Consider the following 19,661-nt stretch of genomic DNA (forward strand, 5'->3'; position numbering starts at 1 on the left):
GATACAGCTCTTTATTTTTAAGCATTGATGGAATATTTATTAAAAATTATTATGGAAGATCCTTGTTTGACTACCTATAGCTATTCTTCTCTTCTTTCTCACTAACAAATCCCTATAATTGGGGATTGACTATATATATCCAGCTGATTTCTAATGTAATGTAAACAAAACTGTTGTGTGACACTCTGAAGAGGACTACTTAAAGGAAAGTGACTCACATAAGAGGTACATCTTTTTAGTTCTCCCTTCTTTCTCCTCCCTGGGATGTAGATGTGATGACTGGAACTTCAGCAGCCATCCTGGGCTATGAAGTTACTGACACTAGAAGCCAGCACTGAGAATGATGTAGAAAAGCAGAAGTCTGGATTCACAATGACTGTGGGTTCTGCCTATCTCCAAAATTCTTTAATCTGAGAGGGAAATAAATTATTTTGTTTAAACTAGTATTGTTTTGAACTTTTTGTTATATACAAATGATCCTACTTCAATAATTTCAAAGTTATTTCAAAAATAAAAATATAGATCATTGTATGAAAACATATTAGACATAGCCAAGTACCTGATATACTCAGAAGCAAAGTCAGAATCCTAAAGAGTTTTTCATTAGAAGGAAAGAATGAGAATAAATAAGAATAAATTCAAAGCAATAAGTTAAAAAAAGCCAGCCATAACAAATCAAAGAGGAAAAGTGGATATTATGAAAATAAGAAATGAATAAATTAGAAAATAAAAACAGAAGAATTGATAAACACATCTAAGAGCTGATTCCTAGACACAACTCTCAAAAATCCAGTTATCTTAATAAAGGAGATGGAGGTGAGAAGTGAGGACAAGACTCAAAGCTCAATCCTAGGAAAGACCATTATATTTTAAGAATCAATATTTAAAACTTTTCTACCAAAGACACCAGAGAGTAAAGAAAGAATGGTTAGGAGAAGAGATTTGCAATATATATAATTCAAAGGGTTAATATTCAAATATATAAGGAATTGGGGAAGGAAATGGCAACCCACTCCAGTACTCTTGCCTGGAAAATCCCATGGACAGAGGAGTCTGGTAGGCTGCAGTCCATGGGGTCGTTAAGAGTCGGACAAAACGTCACTTTCACTTTTCGCTTCCATACATTGGAGAAGGAAATGGCAACCCACTCCAGTATTCTTGCCTGGAGAATCCCAGGGACGGCGGAGCCTGGTGGGCTGCCGTCTATGGGGTCTCACAGAGTTGGACATGACTGAAGCGACTTAGCAGCAGCAGCAGCATATAAGCAATACTTACAAATTAATTAGAAAAATATAGTCAATGGAAGAATGGACAAAGGATGTTAACAGCTAATTCATAATAGAAGAAATGTGAATAGTCAATAAATATATGAACAGAAGTGACATCTTTTGTTGTTCAGGGAAATTGTGCATTGCCTTTTACACAGGAAGCTCAGTTTCTGGAATGGGCCCTTAAGAAATCCTCATACTTGTACAAAAAAAGCTTTATAAGGATTTTCCCACAGCACTGTTATTTCTAATAGAAAATTATCAGAAACAATCTAAATCCATCACTATGGGAGAGAATGTTACTCAGCAGGAAAAATGGAACGAGGAGGGAAGGAAGGAAAGAGATCTTTACATAGGCAAATTGCTAAGTGTAATTAAGCTATTTGTAGATAAATAAGTATATTTTTGTATTTTTAATGGAAAAAATACAAAACAAAACAAAAATTTTAGTGATGATTCATATTTATGCAAATACCTAGGAAAAAATCCTGAAAGTTCACATTAAACTTCTCACAGAGGTTACTTCTGTGAGCAGATTTGAAGTTCAGGATTGTCAGAGGAACTTGAATATTTTTTTGCATTGTTTGAATTCTGAGTTGAGAGAACATATTCATGTATTACTTGTATAACTTTAAAAATATTCTTTAAAAAATTCTTAGTGATATTTTTGAATTCCAAAGAACATATTCATGTATTACTTGTATAATTTTATAAAATATATGGAGAAGATTTTTTTAATCCTAAGTATATTTCTGCACTCCAAAGATAAAGAGAAAAAATACCAAAAGATCCCAAAGGGAATGGGGGAGGTTTACCTATAAAGAAAAAGAGAATCAGGCCAACTATTGTTCATGTATAAGATGGAAAAAAAATCATTTCAGATATGCAAGGACTCAGAAAGTATTGCCCACACACTCTTAATATTATTCAAAAAAGTACTCTAGCCAAGCATAGAGAACACACGCACACACACACACATGCAGCCTAAATACTTGTGAAGTTTAATATAGGTGTTAAGGAAGGGTTCAAAAAGCTGGTGAGATTCCAGACTATATACAAAATCTGGGCAAGTGTATATGAATGAAATGGTATAAAACAGGGTAAGATGGTGTGCTAAAAATCTCTTCCTCTATGAGTAGGATTGGGGAGGTCCTATTTCCTATTCAGTTATTGATATTGATAAGGCAAATACAATGAAATCTCTCTATAACACATTACAGGTGAATGGTAACTAGAGAGGATCAAGATGCTCCCCTTCCAAACTACTTAAGAAACAAAAAGGACCAATAAAAATTCAGTCTAGTATAAATCAGGAAAATAAATGGAAACAGTAACAAACTTACTACTGGATGGCTGGGATAAGTGCTCACAATAACCAGTGGCAGAATAAATATGAGTAAGTTCCATTAATTATTGACGTTAAAGAGTTTCTCAAAGTGGGTTAGGAAAAAAAGTAGAATTCAGTTCAGTTTTGTCTACGAGAGACATATACACAGAAATATCACTCTACTGAAAACGTGTAGGCAACAATTTACAAGTCGAACAAACAAAAAGGGAATAGAAATATTAACATGAGATGAAGTAGAATTCAAGACAACGATATTCAAAGAAACAGATATTTCGTGTGTGTGTGTGTATGTGTACATCTGTGAGACAAAGAGAGAGGTGGGAAGGTGGAGATTATAACCTCAAGAAGATAAAAATGTCATGAACCATCCAAACCCCACTGCACTGAAATACACACAGCAGCAACCATGAGAAATGCAAGGAAATTAAACACACACAGTTATGGTGGGAGAGGTTTATAATACTTTCTCAGACTATTTCAGAATAATGTAGAAGTTTCAGGGAAACTACAAATGGATAGAGATGAGAATGATTCCTGAACATGCTGATACATATTTAAAATACATGCATAAAATGAAAGATTTCAAGTGTACAGAGAAGTCCAGAGGATAGTATAATGAACAGCCACATACTGCCAAATCTAATTATTTTGTTAAATTTTTGTGAAGATTTTCTTTTTAAAAGATGAAACATAAAAGATACAAGTGAAGCTCCTCCTGTTCAGCTAGACCCCACTGCCGCTCTCTCCAGAGGTACGTAGTATCATGAATCTGTCGCTGAGTGTTCCCGTGAATGTTTGTATGACTCCATGAAAAATATACCCATAAATATATATTATTATATATTATGTTATATATTAATATATAGTATATATAATATTGCTTTATGTATTAAAACATTACATAAATTACATCAGACAGTATTATTACTCTGCTACTTTTTTTTTCATTCATCATTGTTTTTGAGATTTATCAGTACTGACAAATGTAGCCCTGTTCATTTTTTTCTTTCCTGTATTAAGTTTTCTAAAGTATGACTAAATCATGACTTATTTTTCCATTCTCTTGTTGATGGGCACTTCAGTGGTTTCCTTTATTTTGCTGTTATAAACAGTGTTGCAAGTATTTTCTTTTCATATAGAAAGTGTTTTGTGTATGAGGTGAAATCTAACTTTATTTCTTCTCCATATAGGTAGCATCATTTGTTAAAAGGTCCATCTTTTTCTCCACTGAACTGTCAAATATCAAGACTCCATATGGGTATGGACATATTTCCAAACTTTCTATTCCACTCCAATGACCTATTTGCTTATCCCCAAACCCAAACGAAAACTCAGTTGGTAAAGAATCCACCTGCAATGCTGGAGACCCCAGTCTGATTCCTGGGTCGGGAAGATCCACTGGAGAAGGGATAGGCTTCCCACTGCAGTATTCTGGCTTGGAGAATTCCATGGATTGTATAGTCCACGGGGTTGCAAAGAGCCAGACACGACTGAGTGACTTTCACTTTCACTTTTATACTACTTCCTAGAGTGACTCTCTTGTTACCACATTCTTGAAAATTGTCTTGGCTGTTCTTGGCCTGTAGCCTGTTCATTAATTTTTAGTATCAATTTGTTAAGTTCCATGAAAAATCCTGTTATTTGGATTGGAATTATATGCAATATAATTTGAAGAAAATGAGTATCTTCATGATTACAACTACTTCTACCCAAGGTGATATATTAATCCATTTATTTAGTTGAAGGGTTCCAGTGGCCTTCAATAAAGTGCTGTAAGTTTTTCCATAAAAGTCTTGCATATCCTTTCTTGAATTCATTTTGGGTAATTTATTTTTTCTTGAATTTATTTTGGGTAACTTATCATTCTAAGTGCTATTTTAAATGTTTTTTTTTTTAATAAAAATCTAAATGTTTGCTATAGGCTTATAGGCAGACATTACTTTGCCAACAAAGGTCCGTCTAGTCAAGGCTATGGTTTTTCCAGTGGTCATGTATGGATGTGAAAGTTGGACTATATAGAAAGCTGAGCACCGAAGAATTAATGCTTTTGAACTGTGGTTGGACTTCCCTTGGACTGCAAGGAGATCCAACCAGTCCATCCTAAAGGAGATCAGTCCTGGGTATTCATTGGAAGGACTGATGCTGAAGCTGAAACTCCAATACTTTGGCCACCTGATGCAAAGAGCTGGCTCATTTGAAAAGACCCTGATGCTGGGAAAGATTGAGGGCAGGAGGAGAAGGGGACGACAGAGGATGAGATGGTTGGATGGCATCACCGACTCAATGGACATGGGTTTGGGTGGACTCCAGGAGTTGGTGATAGACGGGAGGCCTGGCGTGCTGCGATTCATGGGGTCACAAAGAGTTGGACACGACTGAGCAACTGAACTGAACAGAACTATAGGCATATAGCAATGATTTTATATATTTGTCCTACATCCAGAAATCTTATAAAATAGTAGTTCCAATAGTTTGCCTATTCTCATGAATACTTGTGTTTATTCCTTTCCAATCCTAATATTTTTCATGTCTTATTCTACTTGTTAGTCTCTTAGGAAAATGACGGATAGAAGCTCTATTGTCAAACATTCTTACTCTGTCCCAGACATTAAGATTTTACCTTTATTTGATTCATCTTTAAGAATGGTACTTGCAACAGACAACTCAATCAAATAATGGGTGGAACTCAAGAGGGAGGGAATATATGTATACTTATAGCTGATTCACATTGTTGTACAGCAGAAACCAACATAACATTGTAAAGCAATATCCTCCAATTAAAAAAAAATTAATGGGTGGAAGACTTAAACAGATATTTCTCCAAAGAAGACATACAGATGGCCAACAAACTCATGAAAAGTTGTTCAACATTGCTCATTATTAAGAAATGCAAATCAAAACTACAGTGAGGTATCACCTCACACTAGTCAGAATGGCCATCATCAAAAAAATCTACAAATAATAAATGCTGGAGAGGATGTGGAAAAAAGGGAACCTTCTTGCCCTATTGGTGAGAATATACATTGATACAGCACTATGGAAAGCTGTATGGAGCCTTACAAAACTAGGAATAAAACTACCATATGACCCAGCAATCTCACCACTGGGCGTATACCCTGAGAAAACAATAATTCAAAAAGACACCTGTGCCCTAATGTTCACAGCAGCACTATGTGTGACAGTTAGGACACGGAAACGACCTAGATGTCCATCAATAGATGAATGGATAAAGAAGCTTTTATACATTATGTTGCTGTTGTTGTTCAGTCGCTAAGTCATGTCCAACTCTTTTGTGACCCCGTGGACCGTGGCCCACCAGGCTCCTCTGTCCATGGGATTCCCCAGGCAAGAATACTGGAGTGGGTTGCCATTTCCTTCTCCAGGGCATCTTCCTAACCCGGGGAGTGAAGCCACATTTCCTGCATTGGCAGGTAGATTCTTTACTACTGAGCCACCAGGGAAGTCCCACAATGGAATGTTACTCAGTCATAAAACAGAATGAATTTGAATCAGTTAAAGTGAGGTGGATGAACCTACAGCCTATTATACAGAATGAAGAAAGTTTGAAAGAGAAAAACAAATATTGCATATTAGCGAATATACATGGAATCCAGAAAAATGGTATTGATGAACCTATTTCCAGGGCAGGAGTAGAGACACAGACATAGAGAATGAACTTGTGGACACAGTGGGGGAAGGAGACGAACTGAGACAGTAGCATTGACATATACACTCCCACGTGTGAAATAGCTCGCTGGCAGGAAGCAGCTGTCGACCACAGGGAACTCAGCTCAGTGCTGTGTGATGACCTAGAGAGCTGGGATGGGGGTAGGGTGGGAGGGAAGCTCAAAAGGGAGGGGACGTATGTATACTCAATGCTGATTCATGTACATCAGAAACCAACGCAAAATAGCAAAGCAATTATCCTCCAAATAAAAAAATGTTTTAAAGAATAGTACTTGCTATGGGGTTTGGTGGTTTTTCTCTTTTTTGACAGATATTCTATTAAGTTAATGAACTTCCCTTCTAGATCTAAATAATCTTTTTTTAATAATTATAAATGGAGTTATATTGTATCAAATGATTTTTCTGTATCTAAGTTATCATTTCTCCTTCAATTTGTTAAAGTGATAAACTACATGAATACATTCTCTAATGTTACCATTTTTGGTAAATATTATATGATATATTGTAATACATTGCTGGATTCAACTTGTTATTATTTCATTTAGACTATTTATGTATAATTTCATAAGTGATATTGGCCTAAAATTTTTCTTTCTTATATCTACTTACTTGGTATCGGTCTCAAAGTGCCTCATAAATGAACTGGGGAACATTTCCTCTTTTTTATTCTCTTTAAAGAGTTTTTTAAAGATTGAATTTGGCTATTCCTTTAGTGTATTCACCTGAAAGATCATAGGAGCCTAGTGGTAACTTCTGGTTTGTTTGTTACTTCTTTGGTGCATACATTTTAAGCAACTGATCTAATTTCTTTCTCTTTACAGGTCTTTTCAAATCCTGTATTTCATCTTGTTAGGCAGCTTTTGGTAATCTACACTTTTTTAGAAAAGTATCCATTTTTTCTAAGTCTTCAAATTTACTGCCTCAGATTGCTCAATGCATTCTGATCTTTTTTTTTTTTTCCTCTAATCTTTTTTTTTTTTTTAAACTTTACAATATTGTATTAGTTTTGCCAAATATCAAAATGAATCCACCACAGGTATACCCGAGTTCCCCATCCTGAACCCTCCTCCCTCTTCCCTCCCCTACCCTCCCTCTGGGTCGTCCCAGTGCACCAGCCCCAAGCATCCAGTACCGTGCATCGAACCTGGACTGGCGACTCGTTTCATACATGATATTATACATGTTTCAATGCTATTCTCCCAAATCTCCCCACCCTCTCCCTCTCCCACAGAGTCCATAAGACTGATCTATACATCGGTGTCTCTTTTGCAGTCTCGTACACAGGGTTATTGTTACCATCTTTCTAAATTCCATATATATGCATTAGTATACTGTATTGGTGTTTTTCTTTCTGGCTTACTTCACTCTGTATAATAGGTTCCAGATTCATCCATCTCATTAGAACTGATTCAAATGTATTCTTTTTAATGGCTGAGTAATACTCCATTGTGTATATGTACCACAGCTTTCTTATCCATTCATCTGCTGATGGGCATCTAGGTTGCTTCCATGTCCTGGCTATTATAAACAGTGCTGCAATGAACATTGGGGTACACGTGTCTCTTTCTCTTCTGGTTTCCTCAGTGTGTATGCCCAGCAGTGGGATTGCTGGATCATAAGGCAGTTCTATTTCCAGTTTTTTAAGGAATCTCCACACTGTTCTCCATAGTGGCTGTACTAGTTTGCATTCCCACCAACAGTGTAAGAGAGTTCCCTTTTCTCCACACCCTCTCCAGCATTTATTGCTTGTAGACTTTTGGATCGCAGCCATTCTGACTGGCGTGAAATGGTACCTCATAGTGGTTTTGATTTGCATTTCTCTGATAATGAGTGATGTTGAGCATCTTTTCATGTGTTTGTTAGCCATCTGTATGTCTTCTTTGGAGAAATGTCTATTTAGTTCTTTGGCCCATTTTTTGATTGGGTCATTTATTTTTGTGGAGTTGAGCTGTAGGAGTTGCTTGTATATTTTTGAGATTAGTTGTTTGTCCGTTGCTTCATTTGCTATTATTTGCATTCTGATCTTTTAAACTTCTATTATAGCTTTAATTATTCTATCTTTTAGTCCTAGTATTGTTCATTTGTATCTTCTTTCTTTTTTCTTGCTCAGTATTGCCAGAAATGACTATTTAATTACTCCTTACAGAAAAGCTACAAATTTACCCTTAATATATATTTCCAACAATATCAAAACACATATGTACAAGAGTATCTATTCTTGCGTTATTCATACTGGCAAAATAATGGGAACAATCTAAATGTCCATATGTAGGAAAATACTGGAGTGGGTAGCCATTCCCTTCTGCAGGGGATTTCCCGACCCAGGGATGGAACTCAGGGTCTCCCACGCTGCGGGCAGTTCTTTATTGTCTGAGCCACCATGGAAGCCATGTAAGAAAATAGTTGAATAAATTATGGGACTTCCACATAGCATATTGTTATGCAGCTATTTTTAAAAAAAAAAAGAATGAGGAAGATCTCTATAAACTGATATACTGTGATTTCCAAGGTATGTCATTAAGTGAAAAAAACATTAGACAAAAGGGTTATATAGTATGCTGCTGCTGCTGCTGCTAAGTCGCTTCAGTCGTGTCCAACTCTGTGAGACCCCATAGACGGCAGCCCACCAGGCTCCCCCGTCCCTGGGATTCTCCAGGCAAGAACACTGGAGTGGATTGCCATTTCCTTCTCCAATGCATGAAAGTGAAAAGTGAAAGTGAAGTCGCTCAGTCGTGTCTGACTCTTAGCAACCCCATGGACTGCAGCCAACCAGGCTCCTCGGTCCATGGGATTTTCCAGGCAAGAGTACTGGAGTGGGGTGCCATTGCCTTCTCCGATATAGTATGCTACCTTTTATAAAATAGAAAGGAAAATATATTTGCATTTGCTTATTTTTACAAAAAAAAATAGAAGCATAAGGTTATTTACTTAGAGAGGATAAGTGGGAAGGACCTCCCATGAAGGGTTAGAGAGGGAAATGGAATTGTATTATGCCTTTTTAATACAGCTAGGTGGTAAAGAGCCTGACTCCTAATGCAGGAGACATAAGAGACATAGGTTGAATCCCTGGATAGGGAAGATCCACTAGGGATGGAAATGACAACCCACTCCATTATTCTTGCCTAGAGAATCCCATGGACCAAGGAGCTGGTGGGTCACAAAAAGTTGGACGTGACTGAAACTACTTAGCACACAGCATGCAATATAGCTTTGACTTTTGAATTATGTTGATATTTTATATAGTTTCAAAAATACAATAAGAATGGGGAAACATCTGAAATTCAGTGGCAACAGAAACAAATAAACTTAACTGTATCTAAAATAAATAACATATACACACAGAAGAAAATAATTCAAGTAACTTTTGAACACAGTCCTCTAACTATATGCTCTATAGGTAGGATCTATTCCATGGACAAAAAAAGCTTCAAAGAAATCTTGAGGTTTATTTAATACATTTTGTTGGATTAATATATGTTTGAGTGGCATTAATGCAGAAATTCTGAAGTTCTTTTATTTGTATATACAAGATTTTGTAACTGAATAAATACAGTGTTGTATTCTCATTCAGGGAGAAGAAAGATTGTAGATATGGAATGGAAGGAGGGGATTAACTCTGAGATGTTGGAATTAGAATATTGGAATTAGACATAATAGTCTGAAGTCATGATTTTTAAAAAGTTGTATGTCCTAAATCTGTCTGCTAAGAGGGCCTAGAAACAGTGACACTCCAGGGACAATGAGCGCAAGCACACCTAGCTGGCTAGATTTTGGTTTCTAAATACCACTCCCCTCTGAAGGGAATCAGGCTCTTTGGAGAAATGGATGAGCCCAGGTCCAGAGCAGAGAAACTACACGATAAGTTTGGAGTATCCATACACTCTGCCAGCAAGTACTGAAGTACATATTCAAAGAATGAAAACATGTCATGTCAAATGGACAGAAAAATTGCCTTAAGGCTCTCTACTGGTCAAAGTTGGCACAATTTTTATAAAAAATTGAATAATGACCAAAGTAAATTATTATCCATGGAACACAAAAATATATACAAGACCATACTGATAATTTTAAAAAACAAGAAAGTGGGAGGTAGAAGGGAAGACTCTTATTTATAGGAGGCTATAAATTAATAAATATAGAATGATATTTATGAAATAAATAGGAAATTTTAGACTAGGTAAATATCCTGTTCCCAGTCGTTTTTCACTTAGTGGTTTTAACATCTGTTGGGCATCTTGGCCATCAGTTTAGACTAATATGAAAAAAGTTACTATACACATTTATGTATAGATTTTGTACGGACATGTGTATTCACGTCTCTTAAAGTAAATACCTAAATGTAGGATTGCTGACTCACATTGTAAGCTTATGCTTAATTTTATAAGAAACTGCGGTATCATTTTACACATACACCTGCCCTGAACCCAGCCCCGATTCTAGGATCACATCTCACACTTAGTTGTTATCTCTTTGGCCTCTTAGGTAAAATGTAAGAGAAATGAGGATGTGTGGTGAACATTATACAGCAACGAACTAGAACAAGTTAATACTACATATAACGATAAGGCTCATATACAGCTGAATGAGGTAAGCCAAGCCCCCCAAAAAAGTAAATTTATATAAGTGACTCCATTTATATAAAGTTTGATAACAGGCAAGATGAGAATACAATGAAGGAAATCAGAAAACTGGTTCCCTGTGAGGACAGTGGCTGAGAGGGGTTCATGAGAGCTTTCTGAGATGCTGATAATGCTGTTTATCTAAGTGATGTCTACTTTGTTGAGCTCACTTTGTGAAAATTTATCAAGCTGTACATTTATGACAAATGCAACCTTTCTGTATATTCGTTTTACTGCAATATAAAAAAAAATTGAATAAACTTAATCTCGATTTCAAAACTGGACAAAAATAGTGCTGATTTCTTCAGCTTTCAGAAGGCATCCTTACTTTCTGATTTCCCAAGCTCTGTAGAAAAACTTTCCTGTAATCAAACCAGCAAGTCCTAACTACTGACAATCTATGGGAAGAGGTTTGATAACACACATCAAGAGAATTAAAAAGAAATACATGCTTTCTATAATAATTCCCCTCCAGGAATTTATCCTAAATCAGTAACTCACTCAAATATTTATGAATGGTGATGTAAAGCTATACATTAAAAAATACTTTAGAAAAGAAAACCCTTTGAAGGTAATACTTACAATTGGCGTCCCAAAAGGAATGTAACCTGTAAGAGGGCAGAGAAGAGTCAAGCTGTATAATCCTTGGCCCCACCTGCCTTTCAACTGAGATGGCACAGAGACTTCTGACCTTGATCTTAGCAGTTGCCCCAAGGAAAGGGCTCAGTCAGTTAACCAGGAGGCATCTCCAGCCCCCAGACCTTCTCCCAGCTCAGCCCTCCCCAGGACAGAGGGCTCCCCGGTGTCCCCCAACCTCTTTGTCTCTGTTCCCCTCAGTTATTCTGCTCCAAAACCAGGGCCCCCACTCCTGAAGGGGGCCACCCACGGCTGGGGTGCTGGCACTCTGCATTTAGTGGTCCTCCCATGACTTCTTCCACGAGGCCTCACACCCCTGCCCACACTCCCCACAGTGTCTATGAAGGCCCTGGAATGTCCTCCACCTTCCCTCATCTTGTCTTTCTAAAACATACCCTTACTTTCTTGCCATTATGACCATTACTGGAGCCTTCGTGCCAGAGCTCTCTGAATCTCCAGGGCCCTGGCTGGACATCGACAGATCAGGAAAGGGCTTGCGTGTGGTGCAGCTGGGCACTGAGCACCATCTCATGGCTGCTCACGGCCCTGGACTATGACACGGCTCCCTCCTTTACCCACACTGCTGTAGGTGGGCATCCTCCTGTCCCAGCCTCTAGCTTCCAGCAGCCAGTCAGCTGGTGGCCGAGCAGCAGGGAAGCACACTTGCATGGGTCACTTCTAGAGCAAACATTGGTCTCCTGCGTATGCATACCAGGAGACCACTCTCCTACCCGCAGCACTGGGGAGAGGCCCAAAGACTGAGCAGAGAACTGCAGGATACAGTTGTCTCAGGTGGAGAGCCTGCTATGGCCCCGTGCAGGTACTGGGGAGCACCCATAGCCATGGCTACAAGAACCTTCGCTGCCTTGGAGTTTCTCATGGCCGAGCCAGGGTCACGGGCACTAACTGCCCTGGTTTACACAGTGACATCACATGGCTGGCTATATTCTCCCACCCTCATGAGGTCAGGCTCTCTGAGGGTGGGGACACTGACTCACCTCCTGTACTGAGAACATCCCCTGGTGGGGCTTCCCAAGGCAGCAGTCAGCAGCCCCCCAATCCACCCTGCAAGTCAGGGGTGGGGGATCCACTCAATCACCCTGGGAAATGGTGTGGAGGAGGTGTCAGCACACTGGTGTGAGACTGGCCTCTGTTTTGTGACTCTGGACAAGGACCCTAGCCTCGCAGAACTGGAGGCAGGGTAACCACGCCAGGCCCAGCCAGTGTACAGGCAAGGGCTTTCTAGGCCACTAAGCTGTACATAAGCTGTGTGTAGCTCAGTTGGTAAAGAATCTGCCTGCAATGCAGGAGGCCCTGCTTCAATTCCTGGGTCGGGAAGATGCCCTGGGAAGGGATAGGCTACTCACTCCAGTATTCTGGCCTGGAGAATTCCACGGACTGTATAGTCCATGGGGTCGCAAAGAGTTGGACAGGACTGAGAACGTTCACTTTCAAGCTGTACATAGAGCTGTCCCTCTAGTGGCCACAGGGTGGGGACTTCCTGGGGGCAGGGATCTTAGACACATTCTCCCATTGCCCCTCTGCCCTCTGGTCTCCGTGCAATGGGAATCTGCCTCCCTGTGTGTGCAGTGGTGCAAACTCAGCGTGTACATGCAGCTGCTGCTGCTGCTAAGTCACTTCAGTCGTGTCCGACTCTGTGCGACCCCATAGATGGCAGCCCACCAGGCTCCCCTGTCCCTGGGATTCTCCAGGCAAGAATCCTGGAGTGGGTTGCCATTTCCTTCTCCAATGCATGAAAGTGAAAAGTGAAAGTGAAGTCACTCAGTCGTGTCCAACTCTTCGAGACCCCATGGACTGCAGCCCACCAGGTTCCTCCATCCATGGGATTTTTCAGGCAAGAATACTGGAGTGGGGTGCCATTGCCTTCTCCGGTGTACATGCAGAGGGCAGGTTAAAGGTAGGATCAGAGACAAGGGAGTTAGACTGGGGATTCACTGCATGAAAGGGCTGAGCAGGGAGAGGGGCTTGGAAGGAAGGCACTCTGCATGCACAGGTAAGAGAGGAGTGACTCGCGGAAGGCAGGGCTGTCCTAACAAAAGTCACCCTGAAGCTGCCACTAAGTGAGCGGGGTATCAGCCTGGAGTGGGGGCCCCAGATTTACCTGTGGATGCCTCGACTCCATCCCAACTGCTCAGGCAGAAAAGACAGACAGACACATTTCAAAAGCTCCATAGGCTGGCCAGTCTTGTGCAGTTGAGCCAAAATGACCATGCAGGTGCAAGTGTGGCCATGTGTGCAACAGGATGTAACATCCGGATGCCCTTGGAGCTGTGACCCTCAACAGTGGCCCAAATTGAGAAGAACCAGAGGGTCCCGAGGGCTTACCTGACATTCTAAAAGGCATGAAGATCTTCTCATTGGTGTCCGGGTGTAGAATAGCCTGGCAAGAGCAGGGAACAGGGCACAGGGTGACAACTGGGGAGGGGGAAGGGACGTGGGAGAAGAGAGGGGGAGGAGGTGAGGGACCCCCCCCAGGGGAGACTCCAGTGGCCTGTAGCTGTAGCCCATCTTGCCTTGTGGCTGGTCAGTCCTCCCTACCATTTGGGGCAAGTAAAAACCAAACACGGGCCACAGGCGGAGCTTCCCCTCCTGACAAATGCTCAAACCGAAGGCAGGCACGGCAGACCCTCTGTCCCCCATGCCATGCACACAAGAAACACAACCAGGATTCATGAAGAGAACCCACAGGGAAGGAGCTCAGGGGGCCCAGGGAAAGGCAGGCTGACCTGAGTGCTAGTCTTCAGAGATTTAGGCCTGGGTGCAGAGCAAGAAGGAAGCGGGTGGGGTGGAGTAGAGTAGGGTGAGGTGGGGAGGACTGGGGTGGGGTGGGGTGGGGGCGGGGCAGGGCAGGGTTTCAGAGGTCAGCAGAAGGGAACAGGAAAGGAATCCAAAATGGAATTACCTGCTTGATTTTCTGTGCGCTCCAGAGCTGGAAAGGAGGAAGGGAGAAAAAGAAAGGGAAAGAAAAGAAGGAACAAAGATTAAAAGCACATATTAGTTTAAGGTCTCATAGCCCCATTTTCTAACCAGGGGCTCCATCTCAAAGGGCTTTAGAGGCTCAGGCTGTTTAGAGGTAACTACCTGCCCCTGGTTGCCCCAGCTTCCCTGGACTGGGGCAGGTGGCATCACCAGGAAGGAAGGCCAGGGATCCCAAAAGAGCAGAGCTGGGGGGACTCATCCAGACTATTTAAACCAAGGGATCTCAACTCTGACTGTGCTGTAAAACTACTTGAAGAATTCTTCCAACATGTTCCTAACACTCCCTAGTTCATTTTACGGTATAGATAGGTAAGAAGCCCTGATTTAAATGAAGATACTTTTCATTTAAGTACCTTCATTTCATTTCATTAGGTAGATACTTCAGCTGTCTCCCAGAATCACAAGAGACCGCACAGCATAATTTTTCAGAGCTAGACAGACTGCCTGGATCCCTGGATTTGCCACTTCTACCTCTGAGCCTCAACTTCCTCATCTGTAAAATGGGGATAATAGCTGGGCTCTAACATTGTTGAAGAGGCATATGAAAAGTGCCCAGAGCAGTGCTGGACACACAGTAGGTGCTTTACAAGTGCTAAATCTTATAGATATTATTATTCTTATTTTTGTTATCGTTATAAGAAGGTTGTGTACTTTCACATGAATGAGAAGGTTGTATCTTCCAGCACAGTGTGGGGACAGGCTACAGGAACAGAACAATTTGTCAATTTCTTCAAATAATAAAAAATACTGTACTTCATTGACTCTGCTGCTGCTGCTTCTAAGTTGCTTCAGTCGTGTCCGACTCTGTTCGACCCTACAGACAGCAGCCCACCAGGCTCCCGCGTCCCTGGGATTCTCCAGGCAAGAACACTGGAATGGGTTGCCATTTCCTCCTCCAATGCATGAAAGTGAAAGGTGAAAGTGAAGTCGCTCAGTTATGTTCAACTCATAGCGACCCCATGGACTGCAGCCCACCAGGCTCCTCCGTCCATGGGATTTTCCAGGCAAGAGTACTGAATGGGGTGCCATTGCCTTCTCCTCATTGACTCTAAGACATCATTTATCCTAAGATATACTAATTGTGCCACTAAGAAAGAAAATTATGGCATAATACCATGATGTCCATCAGTTAAAATATTCACCCCATTTAAGAGATGATAATATGTGATAAAATAACCTTTTGGAATCAAGAAAATATGGCAAGTAAAAATGTACACTGTAGGCAAATGAAAGGCCAGTGCATCTTTAGTGGATCAAGAAGGGTACGAGGTAAGAGGGGCGACCAGGTAAGCACTGATGTTTAAAGTTTTATAATGGAATAGCTATGCTTCATTTATATGGCAATGTCATTTGGGATATAAATTAAGCTGCAGAATGCTACTAGGTAGCAATAATAGAGTTATAAAATTGACATACAGATTGTCTGCTACTTACAATGAGGTTATGTCCCAATAAACCCATTATAAGTTGAAATTATCACTGTCAAAACTGCATTTAATATTAATACATCAAACCTACCGAACATCATAGCTTAGCCTGGCCCATCTTAAAAGGGCACAGAACGCTTACATTAGCTTACAGTTGAGCAAAATTATCTAACACAGAGGCTATTTTATAATATAGTACTGAATATCTCATGTAATTCATTGCATACTGTACTGAAAGTGAAAAATATACTGGTTGTGTGGGTACAGAATGGTTCTAAGTATATTGGTGGTTCCCCCCTTGATCTCGTGGCTGACTGGGAACTGCGGCTCACTGTCTATCCAGCATCACGAGAGGGTATCAGACCATGCATTGCTAGCTAGGAAAAGATCAATATTCACAATTCAAAGTACAGTTTCTCTGGATGCATATCATTTTCATACCATCATCAAGTCTGTAAACTGTAAGCTGAGCCATCGTAAGTCAAGAACCATCTGTATTAAAGTTTATGCTTTTACCAACAGTCGAGTCCTTAAGTCTAATTCACAGTCTAATCACTCTGATTTTAGATACATTTCAAACATATTTGATTGTCTGCTATTCCATATCCAGAAAGATTAGAGGCAGTAGATTTTTTTAAAAATTATAATTGAGGAACAGAGGGGACTAAAGAAAGAAAAACCAAATGTAGAATCACTGTTAGCCAAAGACAGTATGTGAGAGCATAACAGTCGAGAAGTAAAAAAATGATAATAGGTTGATCTTTCATTGCTCAAAGAGTGCCTTGCTGAAGTGCAACCCACCAAGTCCCAGTGCCGAACCAGGTGTGACCCCAGGCCCTGGGCACAAATTCCTGACACCCGAGGCTCTCCACCCCAAGTCAGAATCCCCTACATCCGTGTCCCCTCACCCTGTGGGGTCATGACCCAGATCCTTGGAGCAGGGTCCTGCCTTTGAGTGCCGGCCACAGCATCTCCCAGAACCATGCACACACAGCAAACCTAAGACTTGTTTGTTTGTTTGTTTGTTTGTTTATAGGAGGCGGCCGTCACCTGGCTCGCACTCCCGGAAGACTCGCGGCCCCGCGGATCGTCGGTCTCGGGGATCCCAGCGCCCGGCGGAGCGCGAGGCCGCTTGGGACCACTCAGCGAGGTGGCACCACCCCTCCGCGCGACCAGCTGTTTGTTTTTTTTAAACTAAGATGTCTTCATACAATTCTTATAAATAAAGAAAAAGATCCCCCGCCTGATGAACAGTCTGGGCTGAAAACACTGATCTAAGACATTAAAGGACAGTGTAAACAGCAGGCACTAGAACCAGCAGTCTACATTCCTGTGCCTACTGAATGTGTGACCCAGGGCAAATTGCTTTGCCTCCATGCCTCAGTTTTTCCATCAAACCATAGGTTGTTGTAAGGACGATGCTTTATGCTCCCAGCAGCAGGCATTTCCCTTTGGGTAGACAGCTAAATCTATGCTTTCCAGCCTCCCCACGGTCAGGTGGGCTCACACGACCAGATGCCAGCTGATGGGCTGTAGGTAGAAATGGAGTTCGCCATTTCCAGGCTTGGCCCCAAAGCCTCCCACAGAGGAGCCATTGGAGGACAGTGGGGCCCTAGAAGACAGGAAAGCTATAAGGTGAAAGGAGCCTGGCTCCTGGACATCGGCATGTGCTGAGTCCCTGTGTGGCACTGGACTCTGACATGAGTGAGAAACCGACCTTACTGTCTAAGGCCCCTAAATCCAGGGGGTTTTGTTACAGCACTTGGCTTACACTGACCAACACAGAAGTTCGCTGAGACATGTATACTTGGCCCATAGATCATGCTCCATAAATGTCTAACATAAAGGGGAAGTCAGTCAAATGAGCAGTATTTTTCAAAGAACTTAATTATTTCTCAATAAATTCATCTCTTTTGTTTCATTCCTACAACATGAGTAGACTACATCACACAAAGCAACTCATCTGAGAGACTAAATGACTCTGCTGTGGTTCCAGAGGCCTGGTGGCAGGACGAAGATGGAGGCCTCCTGGCCTCCAGACTCGTGTGCCCCCTGTTCTCTGGAGCAGACTGACGTCTGGCCTGGCCAGGGTGACAGCCAGACCTGAGGCATGAGAAGAGGAAGAGGACCTCGGCTGACATCACCTGAGGTCCCAGAACCTCCCTTTGCTGCTGGGCAGCAGATGCGCTTCCCCAGCACCTGTTCCTTCTCCCCCTCCCCGGGAAGACTAGCCAAGGAACACTTGCTACCCACGGCTGCATCTGAGTCCCTCAAGTTCAAGGGCTGCCTCCTCTACCCCCACCCAGCAATGGGAGACTCAGGCAGGTGCTGGCTTAGCAGCAAAGGCAGAAGTTCAGCAGGAATGTCAGCAGGTAAGCCCAGGAGGCCCGAGCTCACAGACATGTTCCCTCCCCACAATGACACCCACACACACGGTGTGGGCAGGCTAGTGCCACAGATAAGAGGCAATGGACCTGTTATCTATTTGAATCTCACAATCAGAAAACTGTTTCCATAAGACAGATGAGAAAAGCGAAGCTCAGCCACACCCAAGTTCTCACAGGTGGAGCCAGAACTTCAGGTTATGATCTGTGACTTAGATTCCTTCATTCATCTTCATGCATTCATTCACATTTAGTGAACAAGTGCTATGTGTCAAGCATCTTTCTGAGGGTATTGTACATATTAACTTATTAATCTTCTCAACAACCCTATGCAGCAGGGAGTAGTGTATCTCCCATTTTACAGATGTGGAAACTGAGGCACTGAGAGGTTCAGTGATTTGCCCAAAGTCCCACAGTAGCACTGGGATTTGAACCCAGGCCGTCTGGTTCCATAATCCCACCCAAATCCCTATGCACGCATCTCTAAATGCTGGCACACCAGTTCACACTGTTCTGTCCCTTAAGGCATCTAGTATAATCTGGAGATCTTTCCACATCAGAGCATGGAGAGCAGTCTTATTCTTCCTAACAGAAACATTGAATGAACATATAAACTTCACCCTATTCAGTTCAGTTCAGTTCAGTTGCTCAATTGTGTTCGACTCTTTGCAACCCCATGGACTGCAGCATGCCAGGCCTCCCTGTCCATCACCAACTCCCAGAGCTTGCTGAAACTCATGTCCATTGAGTCAATGACACCATCAAACCATCTCATCCTCTGTCGTCCCTTTCTCCTCCTGCCTTCAATCTTTCCCAGCATCAGGGTCTTTTCCAATGAGTCAGTTCTTTGCATCAGGTGGCCAAAGTATCGGAGCTTCAACTTCAGCATCAGTCCTTCCAATGAATATTCCTTTAGGATTGACTGGTTTGATCTCCTTGCAGTCCAAAGGACTTTCCAGAGTCTTCTCCAACATCACAGTTCAAAAACATTAATTCTTCTGTGCTTAGCTTTCTTTACGGTCCAACTCTTACATCCATACATGACTACTGGAAAAACCATAGTTTGACGATATGGACTTTTGTCAGCAAAGTAATGTCTCTGCTTTTTAATATGCTGTCTAGGTTGGTCATAGCTTTTCTTTCAATGAGCAAGCGTCTTATAATTTCATGGCTGCAGGCATCATCTGCAGTGATTTTGGAGCCCAAGAAAATAAAGTCTGTCACTGTTTCCATTGTTGCCCATCTATTTGCCATGAAATGATGGGAGCGGATGCCATGATCTTTGTTTTTGA

At 41.6% G+C, this 19,661-nt stretch overlaps 1 protein-coding gene across 8 annotated transcripts in view; it reads right to left on the bottom strand.

Moving 5' to 3' along the window:
* The window catches only part of SFXN5 (sideroflexin 5), a 129,358-nt gene that overhangs the window by 73,689 nt on the left and 36,008 nt on the right, over positions 1–19,661 (bottom strand). For all 8 annotated transcript variants that reach the window (XR_015137278.1, XM_086327600.1, XM_086327605.1 and 5 more), the window contains 3 exons: positions 14,482–14,508; positions 13,905–13,959; positions 11,505–11,530 (listed from right to left, as the gene is read on the bottom strand). Coding sequence is in view for 7 of the 8 variants with exons in the window: in XM_086327600.1 (XP_086183726.1) it covers positions 11,505–11,530; positions 13,905–13,959; positions 14,482–14,508 (108 nt within the window). In the remaining variant the exon portion in view is untranslated. The remainder of the gene's footprint in view (positions 1–11,504; positions 11,531–13,904; positions 13,960–14,481; positions 14,509–19,661) is intronic.

This window comes from Bos grunniens, chromosome 11 (genome assembly GCF_055505025.1).
Source record: "Bos grunniens cultivar Pamir isolate PY7600 chromosome 11, Bosgru_T2T1.0, whole genome shotgun sequence".
NCBI lineage: Eukaryota > Metazoa > Chordata > Mammalia > Artiodactyla > Bovidae > Bos > Bos grunniens.